The 24,688-nt window shown below is 37.2% G+C and overlaps 2 protein-coding genes across 13 annotated transcripts in view; both read left to right on the top strand.

Annotated features, from left to right (window-relative positions):
* DNAH12 (dynein axonemal heavy chain 12) overlaps positions 1-8,690 on the top strand; it is a 63,234-nt gene extending 54,544 nt beyond the window's left edge. For 2 of the 8 annotated variants that reach the window (XM_090148175.1, XM_031608100.2), the window contains 12 exons: positions 21-171; positions 470-723; positions 1,298-1,438; positions 2,567-2,704; positions 3,216-3,449; positions 3,912-4,100; positions 4,615-4,718; positions 5,493-5,697; positions 5,891-6,028; positions 6,482-6,573; positions 7,178-7,245; positions 8,195-8,385. In XM_090148175.1, coding sequence (XP_090004301.1) covers positions 21-171; positions 470-723; positions 1,298-1,438; positions 2,567-2,704; positions 3,216-3,449; positions 3,912-4,100; positions 4,615-4,718; positions 5,493-5,697; positions 5,891-6,028; positions 6,482-6,573; positions 7,178-7,245; positions 8,195-8,385 — 1,905 coding nt within the window. Of the gene's footprint in view, positions 1-20; positions 172-469; positions 724-1,297; positions 1,439-2,566; positions 2,705-3,215; positions 3,450-3,888; positions 4,101-4,614; positions 4,719-5,492; positions 5,698-5,890; positions 6,029-6,481; positions 6,574-7,177; positions 7,246-8,194 lie in introns of those variants that run through there. The other 6 variants (XM_031608092.2, XM_031608109.2, XM_090148177.1 and 3 more) reach the window with 6 other exon arrangements.
* Positions 8,691-11,153: 2,463 nt separating this feature from the next.
* Positions 11,154-23,029, top strand: ASB14 (ankyrin repeat and SOCS box containing 14). 5 transcript variants are annotated; one of them, XM_090148201.1, is made up of 10 exons: positions 11,154-11,364; positions 11,825-11,904; positions 13,193-13,324; positions 13,417-13,575; positions 14,264-14,509; positions 14,886-15,057; positions 15,663-16,206; positions 17,884-18,037; positions 18,730-18,952; positions 22,890-23,029. In XM_090148201.1, exons 1-9 carry the CDS (start codon positions 11,237-11,239, stop codon positions 18,921-18,923), a joined length of 1,809 nt encoding a protein of 602 aa, XP_090004327.1. In that variant the 5' UTR covers positions 11,154-11,236; the 3' UTR covers positions 18,924-18,952; positions 22,890-23,029. The 5 variants fall into 5 exon arrangements, with proteins under 5 accessions (XP_090004327.1, XP_090004328.1, XP_031463997.2 ...); XM_090148202.1 differs by having other exon boundaries at positions 11,234-11,364; positions 11,849-11,904; XM_031608137.2 differs by having other exon boundaries at positions 11,237-11,364; positions 18,730-18,956.
* The last annotated feature ends 1,659 nt before the right edge of the window (positions 23,030-24,688 follow it).

The raw sequence follows: 24,688 nt of genomic DNA, 5'->3' as shown, positions 1-24,688 counted from the left end.
TCTATTTAACCCTTTACTAGATTGGTCCAGCTATAACAACATTTGTAACTGAGAAACTGGGGAAGAAATTTGTAGAGCCACCACCTTTTGATCTAACAAAAAGTTACTCAGATTCAAATTCCACAATCCCTCTCATATTTGTGCTATCTCCAGGAGCAGATCCCATGTCCAGTAAGTATCCACAGAAGGTGAAAACAGAAGCTAAGTACAACTTTGCAGATTTGCTCTTCAATAGGTAGCGATTATTCTGTTCTTTGTGCAAGTAGATTTGAGTGCATTATGTCTTACTGATAGAATTTATGCTTCCTAAAAATGGGAGTGCTATTTTAAATGATTAAGTACTTATGCTCTTCTTCAAAGTCATACCTTCATGTTGTATGTACATTTAAATAAGTATTTTTAACTTCTTTTTCCAAGACATACTTCTTTTTAATAAAGAAATACTAAAATCTTATGCTTTCTGTTCAAGGCCTTCTGAAATTTGCAAATGACAAAGAGATGATTGGAAGTAAATTTCAGTCCATCTCATTAGGACAAGGACAAGGACCTATTGCTACAAAAATGATTCAAGAAGGGATGGAGGAAGGAGCCTGGGTTTGTTTACAAAACTGTCATTTAGCTGTTTCTTGGATGCCGATGCTGGAGAAAATATGTGAAGAGTTTAGCAGTGAAAAATGTCATCCATTCTTCAGACTGTGGCTTACAAGTTACCCTTCACCAAAGGTACGTGTGTTGACAGATGTTCTTTATTTATGGAAAAGTTGGTGAAGTTTTAACCAAAGCTTTCATATCGCTGAATGAACTGATAATGTGGAACTTCTCTAAAATAACCAGTGCCTGTTGAAGTGATAATTTATCCAAGAAAAGGCATTTAAAATTATTTCTAAACATTACAGTATCAATCTTGCTTTTTAATATTTTAATATTGTGATACATGATGCTTTGCATAGTAGTGAATGGAACTGCATTTTGCCAACATGTATAGTTAATAATTTTTTATATTGTCTATAAGATTTTTGTTTCGCATAAATTCTAAAATTTAATTTTGCAGCATATACACAGCAGGGTGCAGAATACCACGAAAACACTTTAAAATAAAGGCTTAAAATAATAGTTAAAGATAAGATCTTAAATTTCTGTCTGAGTATTTTCTTAAGCATTCATTTGATGGTTAGAATGTGACTTCTCACAGTTGTTAATACAGCAAACGCAACATAATAATATATTTTCATAATAGAACAATAGAACATCTACTCTGTACTTTCTGACTGTAATCTTGCTATATTTTAATTTCTAGTTTCCAGTTACCATTTTACAAAATGGAGTAAAGATGACAAATGAACCTCCTACTGGCCTCCGACTAAACCTTCTTCAGTCATTTCTTTCTGATCCTATTTCTGATCCAACATTCTTCTCTGGATGCCCTGAAAAGGAGCTGGTACTTTTCCCTTGATCTCTTGACTGTTTGTGTGTGTGTGTTGTGTTTTTTTATTTATTTATGATTTGGCTGTAGATAAGGAGAAGCATTATCATTATTGAGATGCTAAGCACTCAGATCCTTTTCTTGCTATCAGGGATCAGTGCTGCAGTGCCCATGTCTCTTTCTTTACCTAAGTACCACTTAGGTACTCCTTACCTGTGAAAGAAGTGGAAAAAAATGTGGAATTACTTAGGGATGAGTATTGTAATCATTGTAGCTATAAGTGGATTCATTTAAGGACTTACATTAAACAATACAACTATTTTATGTGTTTGTCTAGTTAGGTTTAAAAATAAATATAATGTTTGTGTTGTGATGAAGTCGGCCTCCCTTCACATAGAAGAAAAAAACAGTATATAAAACAACAGTTTAATATTTTCATTGGTGACATGGACTGAGCACACTCTGCAGTTGGTGCAGTTGATGTCACAGAGGGAAGGGATGTCATCCAGGCGGCCATTGACAGGCTTGAAAGATGGACTTGTGCAAACATCATGCAGTTCAACAAGGCAAGGTGCGAGGTGCTGCACTTGCACCTGAATTTCAGTCTGAATGATGAATAGATTGAGAACAGTCCTGCAGAGAAAAACTTTGGTGTTCTAGCTATTGAAAAGCTCAGCATGAACCATCAATGTGAACCTGCAGCCCAGAAAACCAATTGTATTCTGGGCTGCATCCAAAAAAAAAGACCAGCAAGTCAAGCAAGGTGGTTCTCCTGTTCTATTCCAGCCTTCACTAAGACGTCACCTGAGTACTGTGTGCAGCCCTGGTGCCCTCAGCAGAGAGATGTGGGCATGCCAGAACAGGAGCTGAGGAGGGCCACAGAAATGACCAGAGGGCTGAAGCAGTTCTGCTGTGAAGAAAGACTGAGATAACTGGGGCTGTTTAGCTTAAAAAGGGCTGTGTGGAAACCTTCCATACATAGAAGAAAGATGAGAGATTCTTTACCACAGGGTTTGTAGTGACAGGAAAAGGGTAATGGAGATGGAGAGTGGTGATCAGATGGTTTGTTCTTGGTATAAATTACTCAACAGCATGAGCGCATAAGTCAGTTATGGATACTTTTCTATTCTGTTTTTCTCAAAGGTATGGGAGAAGCTACTCTTTGGAGTCTGTTTTTTTCATGCTCTTGTTCAGGAGAGAAGAAAATTTGGGCCCCTTGGTTGGAATATACCCTATGGGTTTAATGAATCAGACCTGCGAATTAGTATCAGACAACTGCAGGTAAAATCATCTATTGTTGTCTTTATTTAATAATCTCTGATTTTTATGGACCATAGGAATGAGATTAATAGTCATATCAATCTATATGTATACACTTGTGTTGTATCTAATGTTCACAGAGTTTCAATCAGACTTCCATGAATTTACAAAGGCAAAGAATGTCAGTCATATAAATATTTTCAGTATCTTCCGTGGCAAGTGAGATAAAACAAACATTTGTTCTTCACAAGACTCCATGAACCAAAATCTTACGGATTATAAGAAGTATATATGAGTGTAGTAACATCTGAATTGTCATATATGAGAGCTCATTGTCCTATAAGTAACACTGGATCACTGACTGTCACCTACTATGGTGGCTTAGTAATAGGAACTTTGTTTTTATGTGCATACTGCTAATTAAACAGATCCTCTGTAAGTGGCAGTTTTGTGTGCACTACAGCTTTCAAGCCTTTACTCTGTAGGTCATACTGTCGCTCTGAAGATATTTCAAGTCTCTCTTCTGTTTCAGTTATTTATAAATGAATATCAGCATGTTCCATTTGAAGCAATATCTTACCTGACTGGTGAGTGCAATTATGGAGGTCGAGTGACAGATGACTGGGACAGACGTTTGCTGCTGACAATGCTGGATGACTTTTATAATCCTGAAATAATCGAAAATCCTCGTTACACTTTCTCTCCTAGTGGAAACTATTATGCTCCACCAAAAGGCACATATGAGGACTACATTGAATTTATTAAGGTAAAAATTAGCAAAAAAAAAAAAAAGCCAAAACTGACATAACAGTGATCAGCAAGAATGCAACCCTTAAAAGCTTCTCTGCATTAAGAAAGTAGTTTTGCAGCATGTTTTAACTGTGTGCTTGGTTCTTGCCTGACATACCTGCATGATTCTTACATACAAGTAAGTACGATCTTGTATGTATACTTGTATGATCAAGTATGTGTTTCTGATAGGGAGCAAGTAATCAATAGGTAGATAGAAAAACCCAGTATATTTGAGAAATGCTTGGGAATGGCTTTCTATACGTGAGGTGATTGCTGTCACCAGTGCTACTGTCTGCAAATAGCCATCATTAAAGTTCTTATTTACCTTCAATTGAAGTCAGTAGTAGTTTTTCAACCAGATTCTTAAATAAGTTCTGGATTTGATTCTCAGTCTGTTGCTTTATCTCATGCAGATGTTTGCTGTATTTTGCCCTAGAGTCTTCCCTTTAGTCAGCACCCAGAGGTATTTGGTTTGCATGAAAATGTGGATATTTCAAAAGATCTTCAGCAAATCAAGGTCCTCTTTGAATCTCTGCTTTTAACACAAGGGGGAGATGCTCAGGGAACTTCTTCTGGAGGTGGTGACAGCACTCTTTATGAAATTGCAGATGACATTCTCAGCAAGGTATTGTAGTCATACCAATGACTCCAATTCATCTTTTTACCAAGAAGAAATTCTTTAACCAAAATCTTCACTGTAAAATTGACTTATCATTGGAGGAGAAATTCTACTGGAGGGAATTTATGAGAATGTGAACTTCTTTGGCTGAAGGGGCTTCAGCTGTATTTCGTTTGAAATTAATTTTACTATATAAGTAGGTGATAGGAGAAAGCACAGCAACCTCAACTTGGAGAAATAGTTGATTCATTCATGTGAACAAGTTTAAAATAAATTTTAAAATGAAAATGTATACTTTTTTCGTGATCAGAAGAATTCTTGGTAATTTTTAAAAGATAAGCATCACTTAATTTATTTTTTTTGTATGTAGATTAAGCTACTAAATACTGTAGTGATGAGAAATTCTTCAGAAGGCTTAATGGTATCTGTTACTCCATAGTTTTTCACATCTGCATGTTTTTAATATAACTCCAATCTATAATGATATGTGAATGATTTCTAAACATGTTGATATTTGCAGCTTCCAAATGATTTTAACATTGAAGGTTGCCTAGCTAAATATCCTGTGAGATATGAAGAAAGTATGAACACTGTGTTGGTGCAAGAAATGGAAAGATTTAACAAGTAAGAGCATAATTTTTTTTATTAAATATGATCCAAAGGATCCCACTACTGGAAAAGCTTTTCCTGCTACTCATATACTGTAAACTGAGAAATACTTCATTTATTTTGTTCCCTTCTAATTGTCTGCAGTGTATCTATATTCCAAGTACAATTCCCTTCTGTGGAAATGCGCAATGTAGGGTAGATTTAGGGAGACATGTATGATAGAATAAGAAGAGAAGACAGTCGCGAGTCTCTTTCCTTTTGTTTCTACGTATTTATTCTTACCTTTAGCTGCTCCTCCTTTCTTTCTTCCTTATTTTTCTTTCTCCTCTGTTGTCTCTATTCTTCTGTTCATCTCTCCCACCAAATTTTCTCTCAAAATTGTAATAATAATCTGTATCTTAATGCTCAAAGTTTTCTTTTCTTTCAGACCATGCCCATCTCTTCTTTTATAATTTAAAACTTTTTCCTTCATGTAGCAGACAGTGTATATGTTTGGAGTTCTTACCCTACAATAGAGAGTTTGTTAGATGCTAAAATTCAAATTGTGTTAAACTGTTCCTATTTGTAAAAAAACAAACAAACAAACAAAAAACAACAAACAAAAAGCCACAAACCAGCAGAACTACATAACTTTAAATATTTGGCTAACTACAGGTACATAACAGCTACAGAAGTTTGGTAGATATTCCATTGTCTTCCATTGTCCATATTTTTTAATTTCTTCTTTTGCAGTGATTATGTGGTATCTTACAGATCATGAAAATCTTAATGATAATTGTTTTATTCTAGTTTGCTCCAAACTATTCGTATCACACTAACTAACTTGAAGAAAGCCATTAAAGGTTTGGTTGTTATGGATGCTGAACTGGAGGCTCTGTGTGGCAGTCTGCTTATTGGAAAAGTTCCTGAGAATTGGGCTAAACAGTCCTACCCTAGTTTAAAACCATTAGGAAGCTATATTCTTGATTTCCTGCAGAGGCTGAAATTTTTACAGGTAATGTACAAAAGTTGCATTACTAATTATTTAATCTACATTTCCAAATAATTTGCCTTTTATTTTAAAGCAGTATTGACAAAGAGGTGATAGATTTTGCCAGATTTTTAAAATACAGTTATGTAGAAAGTTATCCAGGAACATTTGATTTGTCTGTTTTTGTTTATTGAATGCATCATTTTCCTCTTTCTAGGATTGGTATGAATTAGGGAAGCCCACAGTTTTTTGGCTGTCAGGATTCTATTTTACTCAAGCATTTTTAACTGGAGCCATGCAAAACTATGCTAGGAAGTACAGAATCCCTATTGACCTTCTGGGATATGAATTTCAGGTACAGATAAATTATAATAATATATTCTATTGTTCTGGGACCTGATAATGCCGTAGGAATCAGTAAGTGAATCCCTACTGGGAGACTCATTTTGCACATCATGCATTGGAAGACAGATGTTTAATTATTTGGTAAGGTAAATACTATCTGTAAAAGAGAGAGAGAAAAACTAGTTCTATCATTGGACCTGGACCTCCACTTGAAACAAAAACAGCCTCCAAGGTAAACATTTGTGTGTGTGATTAAAGCCTTTGTAACCTGTAGTAAAGGTAACTAACAAACCACAGAAAGCTGCTATCTTTATGGTTTTCAATAAAAGTAGTGCCCAAAGGAAGGTTTTACAACATTGTTCTCATTATGGGTTGATTTTTTGAAAATTGGCAATTAGTATAATACCTACAAAAGCAAATAGCTGTGGAAGCTTCTTAATACGTAGCACTTATTTTTTTATAGGTTATTCCTCAGGATACTGCTGATACTGCACCAGAAGATGGTGTTTATATCCATGGATTATTTTTAGATGGAGCTCGCTGGGACAGAACCAAGTCAGTAACAAAATACATTAAGTACAGTTTTAGTAAGATTTTTTAGCTGCTCGGATAAAATTTAAGTATTTTAAGTGTTACTTTACATACTGTTTCAGTAGTACACTTGAAAATATTTTCATTTTTCTTGGGCTCAAGAGAAGAAAATAAAGGTGACTCTTTTAATTACTGTTCTGCTAGAAATGTTGTGATGTGCTGATCTGCAGTCAAATCCAAATATTTCATATAGTTGTCTGGCAGCCTCAGCTGCAGATATATTTCAAGCACAGACTCTATTTGGTTTTTTTGTTCATGTGTTTTGGATTGTTTGGTGTCTATCCTGGGTCATCTTTGATCCTTTCCTATTCTTCTCTTCTTCCCTACATGAGTGCTCCACCTGCTGAATAAGTGACATTCTTGATGACTAATTTGATTGCAGCAGTTTTACAGAAAGCTGGACTTCCCTCAGAACAATTGTACTCCTGTGACCATGGTTATTCATAAGCTGGAAACACAGTTTAAAGTTCACTGTTGGATGGAAGGTGGTTTATGTGTGGAAAATGAAAAGCACACAGAAAAGCAACGCTCAGCCACAAATAACTGTTTTGTTGCTTTCTGTCACCAGGGGAATATTAGCTGAGCAGTATCCCAAATTACTCTTTGATATGATGCCAATCATCTGGATAAAGCCAAGTAAGTACTGAATACCAATGCTCCCATCCTCACCAAAGTACCCAGGTGTACACAGAATTCATGTGAACCTGACCTTGGCTCTAAGGAAAAAAATTTGCTGAGAAAAAAATTTGAGTGAGATGAGACTCATTCAGTCTCATCTCACTCAAGCGGTCGGCCTGTCTGTCTCTTCACAGGTGTTTGTAGTTATGTAATTGACCAATTGCCTAGTTACATTAACTATTATAAATTTGTGTAGTTGCTGCCCAGTCTGGTTCTCAACAAAGATACAATTTTGGTAGTTAAACTAAATGGTCTTTGAGTTTCTGCCTCTTCTCAAGTTGAGGAGATGCTTAAGCAAGACTTTATATTGCAGCTGTTGTAACTTAGCAATAAGTAGGTAATAGGCAGTTTTATAAAGCTTCCACCTTTTCTGCCTGCACATTCCATTGGGTGAATCTGTTCTCAGATGTGCACGATTTTAAACAAGATTTTTTCTCAAGCTGCATGTAAACAGTCTAGGTATACAAGAATCATTGAATCTACAGTGATGTGTATTGCAGTTATGTTCTGTGGCTGCAGAACCACAATTCTTACTGAAATATTAATTTCAAAATACTGTGTCTCAGCTGTAATCCCAACATGAAAGCTGAATTCTTTATTTGTGCAGATCTTCTGATCTGTATGATGGTTTTGAATAATTACAAAGTTGGTATAATCACAGAAAAACATCAATTCTTGAAATCAAATTGTAATTAAATTAGTTTTTGTTTTTTCTTAAAAATGAAGAAATCACAAAAGAAAACACAAAAAAGGCTAAGTATTATAGGGTACACAAAACAATTCTGCAATCTTTATTTAGCATTAAGGATATTGCTGCAAGTATTTAACAACTATATGTAGATCATGTCCCCATATATGTATATTTGCTGTACACAATATATTGCTGTTTTTTTTTTTTTCTTTGAAGCTGCAAAATTGGATGTAAAGAAATCTAACGCCTATGTTTGCCCACTCTACAAGACAAGCGAGCGTAAAGGAGTCTTATCTACCACTGGGCATTCTACTAACTTTGTCATCGCTTTGACACTTAATACGGATCAGCCAGTCCAGCACTGGATCAAGCGAGGTGTTGCATTGCTCTGCCAGCTGGATGACTGACCCTGGGTGGTTCAGATACAAATGTCACAGGATACTTTTCTTTTTATTTGCTCACAGAAGAAGTGCAGCATGCTTTATACAGACAACTTGTTTAGTTGTGGGGTTTGCCTTTTTTTTTTGTAATCTTAAAAGGGGGCATGTTTCTGATCCCCAGTATTTTGCCTGAAATGAGTGTGTGTTGTTATTAGCACCTTTACAAGCTACAAAGGATGCAGGTAGGATTTTAACCTTTGATAACATTCTTAATGTGTAAACAACAATTTTATGCATTGCTCAAATATTACAAAATATATCTAAATGAAAAACAAAAAATCGTCTGCACTTTCTTTGAGATACTTCAAAAGTTCACTGGTTGGAATGTATGAAGAGTTCTGAATCATGTGAGCAGAATCCCAGCAGACAGGAAGTCTGGGGATTTTTGTCCTGTGTTACATACAGCCTATGCTGTGTCACAGCAGCAGGGAAAATCGCAGTACAAGAAATTGTTGAACTGTCTGTAATAAAGGGACTTTATAAAGTCCCTTCCTTGCTCAACAAATCCATCTTTTCAAGATACAGTTCAGATTTTTTGATTTACTGTTCTTTTTCTTTTCTAAATTGTTTCCATTACAGAGAAATGATCAAAATCTCCCTTATTACCAGTTGCCTGAAATGTTATTTCTTTTTTTTGTTGTTGCTCCGGTGAAGCACTCCAGTTTAGTTCCTTCAAGGATTCTGCAATTTAATTTTCTTTAAAAAATAGTAATAATAATAAGTACTCAAACATTTTTCCTTAGATCTCCTGTAGTAAAGAACTAGTTCTAAGAGTAAATTAAGCACAGAAAACCCATCTTTCCCATTATATCTAGGCAGCTTTATCCACCATTGCTTTGCTTATTGTGTATTACAGTTATAAGCAGTTTTGAGTGTTTCTTTCTGAAACTTTGCTTTTTCCTTTAAAGACTGTATTATCTTTTGTTTGCTTTTCTGTTTATAATAGAATGTAAATTGTGATTTGGCAACCAGAAGCTCATAGTAATTTTAATAGGGTACTCTCTTGATTTTTTTTTGCTTATTTATACTTACTTTCATTTTTATATGGTTTTCTTTATATACTGCCCTATATTTTTCTTACAGAAGCTGCTGACAGTGTCTATAGTTTTCCCTCTCAGGAAATCACTAACAATTTCCTTTCTATAACTGAACAGTTACTCTCCGTAGCTCTCAAATTCTCATTCCATGAATTGTAGACAAGAGTATTTTTGTCAATAAACTGGATTTCTAATTTCTTCTCTTGCTGACACCATTTGTCAGATTAGATTATCAAATGTGACTAACCTGCATGAAAGTAACATGGAGAAAGTCCCGAAGTATCTTATGATCAGTTATTTATAGAGAGCTATTCGTGGACACAGACTCCACAGAGATCATTTTCAGTCCTGAAAATATTGCTTTCAACTTAATCACTTCTTCAAAGTGTGAAGCTTTCTCTCTTTCAGAAGGTGAGGAAAAAACTGCATTTTCTCGATTCTTAGGAAAATTAGTACTGAAAAGAAGCAAGTGTATAGACACATATTGTATTATACATATAATCAAATTCTAGCCATTACTTATGTGTTTATTCTTAACATGTTTCTCTTTCTTGATGTATGTGCAATTACAGAGCAAGACCTTGCAGTCACATGTTGCTGGATCAGGTAAACGATGCAAGCTTGCTGTGAATTGCTGCTGCTTAACTTGAAGATGTTTCTAGAAGTATTGCAAAAATTTTAAGAGCTGTGTGGATAACTTCTTTTATTTTGCTGTGCTTATTCATTTTGCTCATTTATTTATCCTCACTTTTATTTTATTTTATTGTATTGTATCCTATTATTTCGCTCTGTTTTTAGCTTTGTTTGTTTGTTACTATTTATTTATTTGTTTCCAGCTCTCTTGAAAAACAGAAGTGGAAGTTTTGATGAGGTGAAATGGGGAAAGGCTTGAGTCTAATAGAACTCCTTTGATTTTTATCTATAATGACAAGTAGTTGAATATACAAAAGAATAGTGTGTCAGATTATCTATAAAGTGTTTGCATCTATAAGTAGGTGTACAGGTGTGTGTTAACAAGGAATGAGCAGTTGTGGTGTATCTGTTCCACATGGCTGTAGATGATGTACATGAGGTTGTAAATCTGGTCTTTTTTCAAGCAAAGAATTTGATGCTGTTTCAATTGGAAAATAAATTTATTACATAATGTTAGAATGCACTGTTAGCACTCACCTGCAGTATTGTTTTCTACTGCTGGATATGGCTCTAGTGATAACTTTGTTGAAACAGGTTGAGAAAACATATTAACAAAAATATTTGTGTCCTTCACCTACTGTTCACCACCTGTGAACAAACAGAAGAACCATCCCAAATTTTGTTTCAGATCTGTTTTCCTGCTAAGGAAAGATCAGAGCAGGACTGTGATGTTTGAGTGTCTGGAAGATTTAAGAGGGAAGGACTATTTAAACTACCTCAAAATTATGTTTTACTTATTTTTGCTGCTTTCCAGTAAATAATACCAGAAAAAGTAGCTATTCTGTATGTTCCTTCTGTAGAATAGAGATAAAAGCTAGCATGTGCCATTGGACTAGAAACCTTTATTATGTTCTAAACAAGACAGTTCTCTTTGTGGTGGTCCAAACTAAATACTTGGCAGAATGCTGGAGCTTGAGTTGGAGAAGTTCTGATTAAGTTCATTTAGGCTGTGCTTTGTTTCTCTTGATACTTAAACAGTGATTACTGTTTCTATTACTCCAGACATAACCTGAAGATTTAACATCTGCATCCAATTAAAAAAGCCCTGTTTTCCTACAAAGAGGTGATCCAGGTTGTGCTGATTGGCTATGCATAATTCTGTATACATATTTGATGATCATTCTGATGATGAAATCCCCACCCAGCAAGCTATTCAGGAAAGCTTACAAGATATTCATAAAATGGAAAGAAGTGCCAATGCAATAGAGGATGAAAGGTAATGAGTTACTACTTCTATTTTTGGTGGTTTCTTGGCATTATTATATGTCTGACCCTGTCTTGTGGATACCACAGGCCACTTGTAGCTTGTCTGTTCAGAGTTCTCCCTAGAAAAGCATGCCTATCTTGTCTAAAATGTGGAATGTATGAAGCTTTCTGGTGACAGCTTGTCTAATAACTAAAAGCCTAATATCTAAATGAATGCAAGGGTTTGTTGAAGAAAAGCATATATTAAAAAAAACAACAGGTTGGTGTGGCAGCTTTTCCTCGTTTTAGTATTTAACTGTTGTCCTTTGCTGGAAAGCCAAAATTTATAGTGGCACAAGAAGACCAACAAAAATGCATTTTAATGTGTTAAACTGACAAAACTCACACAAGTTAAAGAAATCTAATCTGGTTTAGACTTGAATGGCTTAAACTAACGTGAATTTATGAACGGAATGTCTCATTAATTATAGCACTGTCATGTTGTGTTCATGCAGTTTCCTGTACGTTGCAAGCAAAGAACGTGAAGAGATAATTGCAGCAATTCGGACAGTTAAGTACAAAGACACCACACCACCCCTCTGTATCTAGGATTCACAATGCCTACATTCTGAGTTTGATCAGCTATTTTAATTGCAGTTTTTCTTTATGTAGTCCTGGAGAGAGTTAGGCAACTGAGAACAGGGCGCACAAAAGCTAGCTTTTATTAAATAAGAACACAGTAATGGAGTGGGTTCATATGTCACTCCTCTCTGAGATTGCAGTACTTGATCTCCTAGAATCAGGGATAATGCCAGTCCTTTCTTATAAAATTAACCAACAGGATAGCAATGTCCCTAATCAGTTAATGCCTCATTAACCAATATTTGCCACTTTGTGAGATAACCAGATTGAAATCCCATCTCTCCCTGAAGTGTACCAGAATTATTCTTACATGGGAGGCTCTTTGTCTGTTTTCTTGAAACTTGCTTTTTTTGATAGAATCATTTTACATATGTCACAGAGACAGCTAAAAAAGAAGCATAAGAAGGACAGTTAGGACAGTTCTTAGGACAGTGGTGTGACAGTGGGAAGCCTTCTGTCCAGTCCTTATACACGTAGCAAGTAGTTACAGAAATGTTTAGTGGAGTAAGAATCAAGAGCTCAAGGCTCCTTTGGAAAAGCAGATTTGGTAAGTACACCACACAATGAAGAATGTGCCTAGACTCTAGTTAAACTTTGTGTCTAGTCTAATGAATATAGAATTCTTTGATAGGTAGGAAAACTTCAGCAGAAGGGATTGAAAGCGGTCTATCCCAGTACCTTATAGTTGTAGCTAATAGGAGAGCAGACTGCCTTCTTCCAGGAATGGTGGGATAAAAAAAAGCAGTACAGTCAGGACCTCTACTTAGAGGCTTTCTAGCCAACTGAAGTTTCACTGCTTCTCCATGAGATATCAAATTGAAAACATAATCACTTTTGTTAATTAGAATTCCAGTAAGGCTTTTAGTAGAAGCAAGAATGAGTTTCATCTCAGTTGTCAGCTTCATTTTACTTTTGCCAACCTGAATATTTTCCATACAATTCCATTAGGACACCTGTTTGCTTAATACGCTAAAATCTTCTGCACATGAGAGGATTTTAATTTAAGTGTTTTAGCTGTATTAATTATAAGCAAGTGTATCCTTCAAAATGCTCTGTGAGTTGGTGTGAATCACTGATTATTCCATTCATGTATTGCTTTGATATTTTTTGTTTAATTCTTGATATGCTGCTGGGATAAATATCACTCAGTATATTGTTTGTTTTAATTCTGTGTTATGATGAGTAATGAAATACACATCTGTTTCAAAATATCACAGGCCAAGAAGAGGCCTTGAAGAAGTTGGTGAGGCACAGTTCTGCTTTTGAAGAAGCAGATCAGCAAGGCTGGCTTCCTATGCATGAGGCTGCAGCTCAGCTAAATAAGAACATCCTTGAAATAACTTTAAAAGGTATGGGGTCTTTTCTGATTTTCCACCAGAATGTTTTACAAAGCCAGATTTGATGAATAACTTCAGATGTGTACTGCTTTTCTGAATTTCAGCCTCCCATGCCTCTACATGGGAACAGACCACACTAAGAGGGGAAACACCTCTCATGGTGGCCGTCAGAAACTGCTTTTTGGAAAATGTCCACTTTCTACTGCTCAATGGTTGCAATCCCAATATTAAGAATGAAGATGGAGATTCTCCTTTAGTTGTAGGTGAGTGTCTTATTTGGGGGTAGAGAGGTGAGAGAATAAGGTAAGTTTGTAGTTACATGCAGTAGGTTGCAATTTTACTTATTTGACTTATGCAGAGTTTAAATTTTTTTTGTATCAGGAGCAAAAAATGTTAATTTCAGTATTGAATGTATTGTCTGTCTTTCTTAAAAGATATCAGGGCTTTAATTGAGCTGACGTTCCATGCTAGGGACTGTCACTACAAAGTTCTGAGCATTATTTATTAATTAAAGTATTGTCCTTTCCCTTACTGTCTTGACAGATCAGACTTATTAAGATAATAGTAAGACATATGTGACACAGTCATTTTTAGTCTTTGTTTCATGTTTATGGTAATTGCCTATGATGATTAATGGAGCAGGCCAGCTCTGGACTGCAGTAAGTGCCCCTGTATGTGATCTCCATCTAGTGGCAGGGAAGGCTGCATTCCGTTACAAAAGGAACCAGCAGAAGATTACACAGACAAGGAGGTTGCCATAAAATTATTCCTAATTTATGATACCCTGAAGAGAAAGAACAGACTTGGTGAGAAGTTAAACCTTTCAGCGTGATGTTTCTCAGTGTATAAATAGCAGTGCTGGGAACAGCTTGAGCTTTCCTGGGCTGCCACCCAACGGAAACTAGGCAACGGTCTGACGTTTTGGCTAATGCTTTCATTATTTTCTTACAGCAATTAAACACAATTCATATGAGGTTGCCTCCTTGTTGATAAATTTTGGAGCAAAAGTGAATTTGCAGTGTATCCACAAGAGGACTGCTTTACACGAGGCTGCCAGGCTTGGCAGAAAGGATCTGGTGATGCTTCTGCTTCGTTCTGGAGCAGATCCTGATCCTCGCAGTGGATATGGGCTCACACCTCTAGCACTGGCTGCACAAGCTGGACATACAGAAATTATGGAGCTCTTATTGCAAAAAGGTGAGACTTTATTATATAGGAAGAGGAGGCTTAGGGCAGGGGGATCTTGCCAGTGTTATCAGTATCTGATAGGAGGGTGTTAAGAAGACAGACCCAGATTCTTCTCCTTGATGCCCAGTCAGGGCACGTGGCAATGAACTCAAGTTGAAACCTAGGAAATTCCATTTGAACACAGCAAAACACTTTTTTTTTTCTGTGAAGGGTGTTGAACATTGGAACAGGTTGCCCAGAAAAGTAGTGGAGTCTCCATGCTTGGAAATCCTCAACAGTCTACTAGAGCTGACTCTGTGACAATATCTTGTCTCTGGAGGGTGAAAGTGATTATTGCTGGGTATTTCCAGTGACCACTGTGAAAATCCTCAATGTTTCTTTCCAGGTGCTGATGTTCTTTCACAGGCAATGGATTATTCTTCTGTATTATTTGAAGCAGCAGGAGGAGGAAATCCAGACTCTCTGAATCTTTTGCTAGAATATGGGGCTGATGCTAATGTACCAAAGCACTCGGGTCATTTACCAATCCACAGAGCTGCATATAGAGGACATTTTCTGTGAGTTAATATAAACCAAGTAATAGTGAGACCAAAGATATTAATTTTACTAATGTTAAATTTGTAACCAATAAGTAAGAAACAGCTCTTCAACACTGGGATTGTTCTGTTGTGCTTAAAAATCTAGGAATTCTACATTTCCATATTAATACATATATTTAAATTGCATTTAAATATTCTGTTGTGTTAATTTGAATGTATTGTTTGAATGTCAGTGTGATACTATGTTATGTTAATTGTATGTAGGGATTAATATTATGTTGTGTCAATTCCCTAATTCCTATAGGCTGTGCAACAACACAGTGCTCTTCATGACCAGAGAGCTCTCATTGAAAAGGAATGATTGTTCTGCTAGCATAGAATGCAGTGTTCATGAAGAATAGTATTAAAATTTATGATTAGTAAATGTAAAATCGTGGTTTCCATTGCTGGCTGTTTTATCCTTATCAATTAACGTAGAGGTAAAGCATGCCGTGGTACTGGTTTGGTAGATTAAAACTATGGAATATAGTCAGAATAAACTGTAAAGCCCAGCAATGTGAAGATTGAGCTACGTGAACCAGCATGCTTCAGATTGCCTTATTGTCCTTATTTTTCTCCTTCAGTGCCCTAAAGAATTTAGTTCCAGTTACTAATTTTGATGCCATTAAAGAAAGCGGAATAAGTCCAATTCACTCAGCAGCAGCAGGAGCACATCCTCAGTGCCTCGAGTTTCTCCTCAAGTCTGGGTTTGATGCCAATTTTATGCTGGATCAAAGAATTCGCAAAGGCTACGATGACCGCCGGAAATCAGCATTGTACTTTGCTGTTTCAAATGGGGATATCAGTTCAGCACAGTTGCTGTTGAATGCTGGAGCCCTGCCAAACCAAGATCCCATCAACTGTCTCCAAATAGCCTTGAGAATGGGCAACTATGAGTTAATGAATTTACTGCTCCGGCATGGGGCTAATGTTAATTACTTCTGCAGAGTGAACACAACGCATTTTCCATCGGCTCTGCAGTATGCTCTGAAAGATGAAGTCATGTTAAGAATGCTGATGAACTATGGCTATGATGTGCACCGCTGCTTTGATTGCCCTCGGGGAGATGTTTCCCATTCCCAGTACGTGACTGATGGATGGACTTCTACTGTTATCAAAGATACAAAGGTGAGTATATCACATGGCTTTGTATGTTGTTGTTTTACTGCCGGCATCATTCATAAAGCTAAATGAAAATGCACTTAAATTGATCTGTCAGAAACAAAAGTTTTAAACACTTTACTCATAAAATTAGGAGTAGACAAGGCTTTCAAATTAACATTACCACAAGACCTAGTTCATGGCAATAAATTATCATAATCTGTATTTTACAATTGTGAAAATACAGCTAATGATTAGCACAGAATTTGCTTTCTGGGGCAGTCTTGTCCATGCTGTGAAAGCAGGAACTTAAATACTAGCTTGTGAGCTGTACTGTATCATGTCATTAATACTAGAAGTCTGCTGTAGGGACCCACCTGATAAACCTGGACTGACCTAAGCAAGTTCCTAGATACACCTCTCAGAGCCACTGTTGTGCAGACTTTAAAGTCCATTCAAATGTAAGAAGCCTTTATTTAATCTGAAAATCTTCATCGAATTACTTAGGTTGGAAGGAATCACATCCAGTTCCAACCAGCTCATGCTGCCCAGGGCCCCATTCATATCCTTGAGCACCTCCAGGGATGGGGTACCCACAGCTCTGGGCAGCAGTGCCAGTGCCTCACTGTCCCGGGTACAGAATTTCTTCCTAACATCTAACCTACGTCTCCCTCTTGTAATTTAAAGCCATTTCCCCTTGTCCTGTGACTGTCTGTATAACAAGTCAGACACCTTCCTGCTTACATGTTCCCTTCAAGTACTAGAAGGCTACAATGTGTCTCCAGACTCCTCTTTTCTCCAAGCTAAACAAGCCCAGTTCCTTCAGCCCCTCTCCATAGGAGAGGTGCTCCAGCCCTCTGATCCATCTTAGTGACCCTCCTCTGGACCCGCTCCACCAGCTCCACATCTTTCCTGTGCTGGGGGCCCCAGGCCTGGGTGCAGTTCTCCAGATGGGTCCTCATAAGGGCAGAGCAGAGGGGGACAATGACTTCCCTCTCCCTGCTGCCACACCTCTGTTGATGCCACCAGGATACTGTTGGCCTTCCAGGCTGCAGGAGCTCACTGCTGGCTCATGTCCAGCTTTTTGTCCACCAAGACATCTGCAGGGCTGCTCTCTGTGAGTTCTCCCAGTATATTCTCATGCCTGAGATTGCCTCAACCTTGCATTTGGCCTCATTAAACCTTATTAAATTGGGTGCCTGCTTTTCAAGTGTATCCAGGTCTCTCTGGATGGTGTCCTTCCCTTTTATTGTGTTAGCTGCACCACTCAGCTTGGTGTCATCAGCAAACTTGCTGAGGATGCACTCAATTCCACTGACACAAACATGTGGTGCACTGGGCTGGTGGGTCCTGTTTGGCAGGCTGGGACACAGATCTCTCCCAGCAATGTCCAGGAAGTTTAAATTTCCTATTGAGGTTTAAGAATTCCTCTTCAGGAATGGTAGCATGTCTTTTTAAGCACTTAGGTACCAAATATACAGCTGTTAAAGTTCATTTTTGGTTCTAGCCCAGTACAAAATAACATCTCTCAGATTTTCAGATTGCATTGGAGGCTTGATACAAGCTGTGACAACCCTAAAGCTCCTCTAACAGGCACTCCTTCCTGGTGTTCTGCTGTTATAAAATTGCTCTTGCCCTGCAGAGGTGGAAGTAATTTAGAGAAGTATTGGATATTTTCCAATTAAAATGTTTTGTTTCCATCAGTTCTGTGAAGTGATAACCTTGTCATGGCTGAAGCATCTTTGTGGGAAAGTAGTGCGAGTAATGTTAGATTATGTTGATCATGTTAACATCTGCTGGAAGCTAGAAGCAGCTCTCAAAGAGCAGGAGCTCTGGCCAGACATCAATTCGATTTTAAGTAAGTATCTGATAGATTTGAAATAGCAGACCAACTGCTCTGGGATTGGGACCTTTTTGTTGGTGGTATTTTAGATTTATTTTTCTGAGGGTTGGTTAAGCCAAAAGTTATGTTTTGACAAGAAGGTATTTCTGAAAAGAAAATCAGTCTATGTAGTGTTTAAAGTAAGATAACTCTGTCTGATAGCTGTGACAGACTGTAACAGCACAGATTGTGTGGAGCAGCTGAGAATTTCCAATGTAACGTAGACAATAAAATCCTCTTCAGTAGGAGAAAAGCTTCTCCCTCACCTCAGGTTGATGGAAGCACTCTAATAAAGTAACTGTCTAGAAGTGAGCAGTTTGAATTCTAGCCTAGCTTAATTGTGTCCTTTTTATTAGAACACAGATTAAAAACAAGGATGTCAAAATTCTGATTTTTAGTAGCTTCTTCAGGCTGGCAAAGAGCTGGTACCAGTTATTTGGGGTTACTTTCCCGAAAATTTATTGCTTACATTCTGTAAAATAAGCATAATTTGTTGAGCTAGCTGGTAAAGACATGGGCTGAGGTCCAGGGCTTAGAGCTGACGGGGACAGGCACCCAAGGACAGGCACGTGCAGTAAAATCTGGAGTGGTTTTTGATAGGTGTAGGGGAGTGAGCACTTGCACAAAATGATTAAGGGACTCATTAATATCAATCTCCTGGCTCCTAGCAAATCCTCGCTCCCTGAAACATCTCTGTCGCCTGAAGATACGGGAATGCATGGGCCGGCTGCGTCTCCGTTGTCCTGTCTTCATGACCTTCCTTCCACTGCCAAACTGCTTGAAAGACTACATACTATACAAGGAATATGATCTCTATGGACCGGAAAGTTTCTTGGGAACCTCCAGTGTCAACTGCACATAATTATTCTGTATTTTGAAGGGAACGTCGAGGTGGGTAAGACTAAAATATTTTCTCCTTTTTTCCTTTGGGATTTTATCTCATGTATACTGAGATATATATACTGAGTCTCAGTGTTCTCCCTCCCCCCATTCCGTGAAGAAAATGGGTAGAAGCCCAAAATATAAATAGTGATGATCCCATGCTACGTATACACTATAAAGTGAAAGTTATGTGAATGGCTATGGCCATACTACGTAAAATGCTTTGAGTGAAGATGTAAAGAACCATTGCAATCACTGGTACAGCTGTGAGCCTTGTATCTGTGTGAGGAGAAAGCCTGGCATAACGTGACCCTACTTTCAATTGCAGTGTTACATTCAGGGCCTTCAGGTAAACAGATGACAGCATTTCTGAAATGTTATTTCCATATCTCATTACCAAGTACCAATACGTCTCATTCACTATATAGGTGATTATAAGTGTGTTTGGACAGCACCATAAGAGAAAGCCAAGTTCTGTAGAGAGCAGTTTTCCCATTTCTCCTCCAGTAGGTGCAGCTACAGCTTATGGAGCATTTACCTGAAAGCAGTCACACTTATCTTACAGAACAATACCTAATCATTCAAAAAATGCTACATATGCTAGTCTGTCTTCAAAAAAAAAAAAAACAACAAAAAAAAACAACAAAACACATTTGGTATTAATAGTATTTATTCCTTCATTATCAGTTAAGCATAGATTTTCTAGTTATACATGCATCTGTATTCACTTAGAGTTACATAGTTCAAAAGTCTGCTTTTCTCCAGAAAAAATCTACAAATCTTATAAAATACAAATTTAACCGTAATGTAGTATGACCCATTGCTTTTCACATGGTGTCTGTCATGTAATTAAGAAAACTAATGAAGCCAGTGAAAACAGGTGGAGGTACTCCCATTAATAGTTGTGCTGGTATAGCTTCTGTACGAATGAATTCTGATGGTTACCATAACTGCAGCTCTGTACAACGTGCTCCATGTTGTCATGTAACAGAGCAACATGTGCACTAAAACAGCCAGCAGAGACAGAAAGAGTTTTTTCTTCTAACGTTCAGACTTTGATTGTTGCAGAAGTTATCAGCATTCCCATGTAGAGTAACTTCCTCTGAGGAGAGCTGGCTGATATGATTAAAATTAAGAAATTGAGATGCACTTTCCAAGAGAGAGATTCAACTGCATGTTAGAACTTGGTTTAATGGAAAGGAATGCATCCTGTCACCAGTAACGTTACACCCAGAACATCACTACTAGGAAAGAAGCAGGCAGTTCTTGTATCAGGACAAATTCCACTCAGAAAGTTACTATGCTTAAGCTTTTACGTAACCCACAAAATGCTGACTGAAGTTTTGGCATAATACATACTATTGGTGCTTCCAAGTTTAAGACACAACAATCAAAGCTGAATTGAGTAGGTATGCTATTGGAGGTGTTTAATACAGCTATTCGGGGACAAATGTGTAAGTCTCAAACATTGCAAAAAATCACTTACACTTCACTAGGACCAATCCAGAACATCATCATAAGAATTTGACCACTCCACTGCATTATAAAAGTGACCTGAAAGATTGTACAAAATCCTTGGCTTGCAATATAAACTTCATTAGGAATACAAGTGCAATCACAATGACATACACCAACTTATTCTTGTCATGAGAACTTAGATATCACTATGGCATGACAAAAACACAGCTTACTGCTTGGGTAGAAAGAAAAACCTTGGAGATTGATAGACTTGCAAGAAATTCTATAAAACAGAGCAAAGAAAGTAAGATACCAGTTCTTGCTGTTAGACTAAATATCTCAACTAAACTCACTAAGCAGAGGCAGGATTTCTTTCTTTGAGTGTGTCAGTTCTGGACATAATAAGGGATTGTGTAACAACATAGCTTTCTTCACTGGCTTCTCCTAAATTCTGTGCACCTTCTCTAATTCATCAGACTTCACCTTAAACATATGACCAGCCAATATTTTTCTGCAGTGGAAATAAATTATATCTTTATAAAAAGTCTCAGCTGCATCAGGTTTGTCAGCTGTGGTTTCACATCCATATAAAGATGTCATTTCTCTGCATGTTTCTTAACTCTTAAATATTACTTGTCTGTTAGTTGGTAAGCTGTCTTGATAAAATTTCCAACTTAAAAATATTACAGAAATAACAGACTATCAAATCCATGCTTGCTTACATCACACACGTTACCAGGTCTGTGTGGCTAAGCTGCATATGGCTATTAACTTGTCCTCTGGTTTAGGCTTCTAGAAATCTATTCATGGCCATAAATAAGCACTTGGTATTAGTTATAATGCAATGAAATGCATGCTGTAGTTTGCCCATACTTTTTATATATTTTGATATTCACACTGCTACATTCATACAGAATGGATGTAGAGCAGAACAACTAAGAGCAAGAGGTGCTGGTCTACATCGTGTAATAAACTTAATATCCCATTACCCAAGTAGTTTCTGAAATAATACTATGTTCACATGAAGCAAATTACATCTTCAGCTGGAAGTGCTCAGATGACCAGTCCTTAAGTAAAAGGCAACAGGAAATATTAAACAGGCAAAATAAATTACGAGAAAGGAAACCAAGCAGTAATTTATTTAAAATAACAGGTGGCGAAACATTGCCACAGTCATTCCCAGGAGAACATGAGGTGTTTATATTACAAGTTGTAATCTCAAAGTAAATATTAAGAACTCTAATTTTTTTAATTAAGAAACATGTTTTCTGATGAAGTAGCTCTACAGTTCATAGTTTAAAGAGTACCAGAAAGATTTTCTGGGGGAGGAGGACATGGATAAAACCTCAGCAGCTATTCTTTGCCTTATGGTAGTTCTATCCACAGACCCAGGTGCTCTTCCCTTTAAGTGGCTCTGAGTAATTCTCATCCCACTGCTAATTCATTGTAATGTTCCATTTTAACATCCTCATCTCCCACAACTTGCCCTTTGCTCCTGCAGCTTTCATCACTTTTCCAGAAGCTTTTCTATCTATCTGCTCATTTTACACCACCAAAACTCTCCTAAACAAGCAAAACAAAACCACCTCATTTCATTCATGCATGTCACTTTTTCCTAAGTGCTGCTCTCCTCATTTATTTCCCTTCTTTTCAGAGGGTTAGGAGAAAAGAATCATTCACTGCAAGTGAAATGCAACTCAATCCTATGCTGTCTGATTAAGAGAACTACATTTAATGGTATAGATGGTAAAACATGAACTAAAACTGGAGTAATTCCAATCAGATATCGTTTAATCTGAAAAATTGCATAACGGCAATGTAGTGCATCAAATTTTTCTTGTTTGCCTCCTCATAGTTGTATATTTATGTCTAAAACATAATGGGTGGGTTCAAGAAAAGATAACTCAGCTCTCTGCCCTCTCTCCAGTAAGGCACCCTGTCAGCAATACCTTTCGATGAGGTTGCTGATCTGTTAGCTGTCTTCCTCGTGGTGCTGTGGCTACTGCAGCTCATCTTACTCTGACAGCTTGGTGACCAGATTCTTGGAACTGGGGACCACTGATGTAATACTTTTCTGTGCTATTGCTGAATTAATTTATCTTTAACATGTAATCAAGGAAGACACAGTAAATTTGGTGGTTAAAGGTTGGACTAGATGATATTAGTTGTCTTTTCAACCTTAATGATTTTATAAATTGCCACTTGTGCTGGCATGTCATTTCATAGAGAATAAAAATCATTAAGTACAAAAAAAAAGAAAAAAAATCAAAGAAAAAGAAACACAAACTGAAGCAACTTATAGAATAAACTGGCTGCCACGCAACTAGATATAGGCAGGAAAAGGAAAGAAAAAGAAAAGCATTTGCTGCCTTTCCGCATGTTTTTGTTGAAAAGAATAAAAGTAGCCTCTTACAGATGAGAATACAAGACTAGATAGGAAGTAAATGCCACTTAAATTTTTGTTTGTTGTTGTTATTTGTTTTTAAAGCCTTAGATGTGTATGGTCCATGTGACACTACGAAGGCAACATCTGGCCACAGACTGATGCCACATGGTCTGACTGGATAACAGCAAAAGCAGGTACTTCTGCAAGCTACTGGCTACTGTGAGGACAAACGTGCTGAAACAGAAGGAAGAGAATCTGGAGCCTCTCTCTTGCTCAGTCTCCCACTCCACCTCCTCTTTCAAATACTGTGAGCGTTTCCACAGCTGCTCAATCCCTTCTGTATGCTGTGGTGCCAGTGGCACCATGAGAGCAATGCTCCCTTCTCTTTGCTGTGACAGGAGGCAGATGCAGTTGGTTGCTGCATAGAAATGCCTATCTATCTCCAGCATAAGAAGCAAGAGGAGACTGCCTTTGTCAGCCTATGCAAAACAACTTCTGAGCTATTAAGGATAGTATTCCTTTTTTGCACAGCCACCTAGCACAGAGGTCCTGAAATTCTTCACTTAATCAGCACCATGCAATTCTAGCTATGAAGGGCTGGGCTGAAAGCTGAAGACTAAAAATGCTCTGCAATGAACTGTAAAACACTCTTAACCGTTATAAAACATCTTAGAATATATTCTTCTCTTTCTACATTTTCTGTTATGCTCAGGCCACTATTAGAGAGACATCTGTTCCATTGGAGTTTAGTATTTATAGTAATTAGTGCAAAAATAAATATTTCTTCTTACTTCAAACACGTTTTCTCTTCTGGATCAAAAGATGAATGCACATTTAGTATTATACAAAATAAATATTACACAGGGTATGGACCATGGAGTTCAGGCTTATGAGGTATAAGCAGAGACTGCTTTGAAAAATGCGTTAGGAGACTAACTTTAGGATATAAACTAGCATAGTCTTTTACTTCTCTTTGCAAAATACAGTTCCATAAAGAGACTTAAAAAGCTTTAACTAATTTTCAGCAAATGTAGTTACTGGTAGCAAGGCCTTTATGGATTCAGATTTTTTCAAGTGGTGGAATTCAATGTTTCTGCAACTCTACGCATGTTTTTATTGAAAATGAACTCAGCGGCTTACTGCTCTTCTTTACACACTGGAGAAAAACCAGGAACATGGCACTTGTACATTATATTTACTGTTTTATAGGGAATTCTTTATGCATTCCTCATGCAGCAAAGTGCAACTGCATCTCTTCAGCTCTTACCTATGTCTGACAAGTATTTTCTTTTAATCTCCTCTTCAAGGAAGCCTTCCAGCATTATAATCATAAAAAAAAGACAGTACCATACAGTGCAATATGAAACAAAAACTATGATCTTTCTTTCTAGAACTATTGCACATCACATTGATGTTAATAAGGATTTTTCTTTCTACCTGTAAGAACAGTTTTATGTGCAACAAGTTCTATAAAGCTCAGCACTGTCTTATCTGGACACCCACTTTTGTTTCCAGCAAGGTGTTCCATTCACTGCAGTGTAAAGAACAAATTTCAGTACTCCTCAAGTTCAGTGAGAGCTTAAGTTTCATTTCCAAAGCAGTCAATTGCACAGATGGATAAATGGAAAAAAGAAAAAGCCATCTTTTTCCCTTCCTGCAGAGAATTCTTTGAGAAAAAATAATTTTGAAAAAAAAAGAATGGTGATACTACCATGTCTATCTGGCATACAAAAGAGGAACTGACATGAAAGTGGAAATCACTTAATTGAGAAAGAAACAGCAAGGCATATTGGGGTCTAGACATTGTGAAGTCTTTTATATAATACAACAGACCCTCCACCTATATTTCACTTCTTGTAAAACTTATATCCGAGATTCCAATTTTAATTAACTAGGCAACC

Source organism: Phasianus colchicus, chromosome 11 (genome assembly GCF_987193195.1).
Source record: "Phasianus colchicus chromosome 11, bPhaCol1.hap1.1, whole genome shotgun sequence".
NCBI lineage: Eukaryota > Metazoa > Chordata > Aves > Galliformes > Phasianidae > Phasianus > Phasianus colchicus.
The sequence above is the reverse complement of the archived record's forward strand: the minus strand, read 5'-3'. Positions and strand labels throughout refer to the sequence as shown.

Coding starts and splice junctions, on each gene's coding strand:
- ASB14 (XM_090148201.1), top strand. CDS start 11,237: ATGCATAATTCTGTATACATATTTGATGATCATTCTGATGATGAAATC. Junction 11,365..11,824: donor AATGCAATAGAGGATGAAAG/GTAATGAGTTAC, acceptor CATTAATTATAG/CACTGTCATGTTGTGTTCAT. Junction 13,576..14,263: donor AGATTCTCCTTTAGTTGTAG/GTGAGTGTCTTA, acceptor ATTTTCTTACAG/CAATTAAACACAATTCATAT.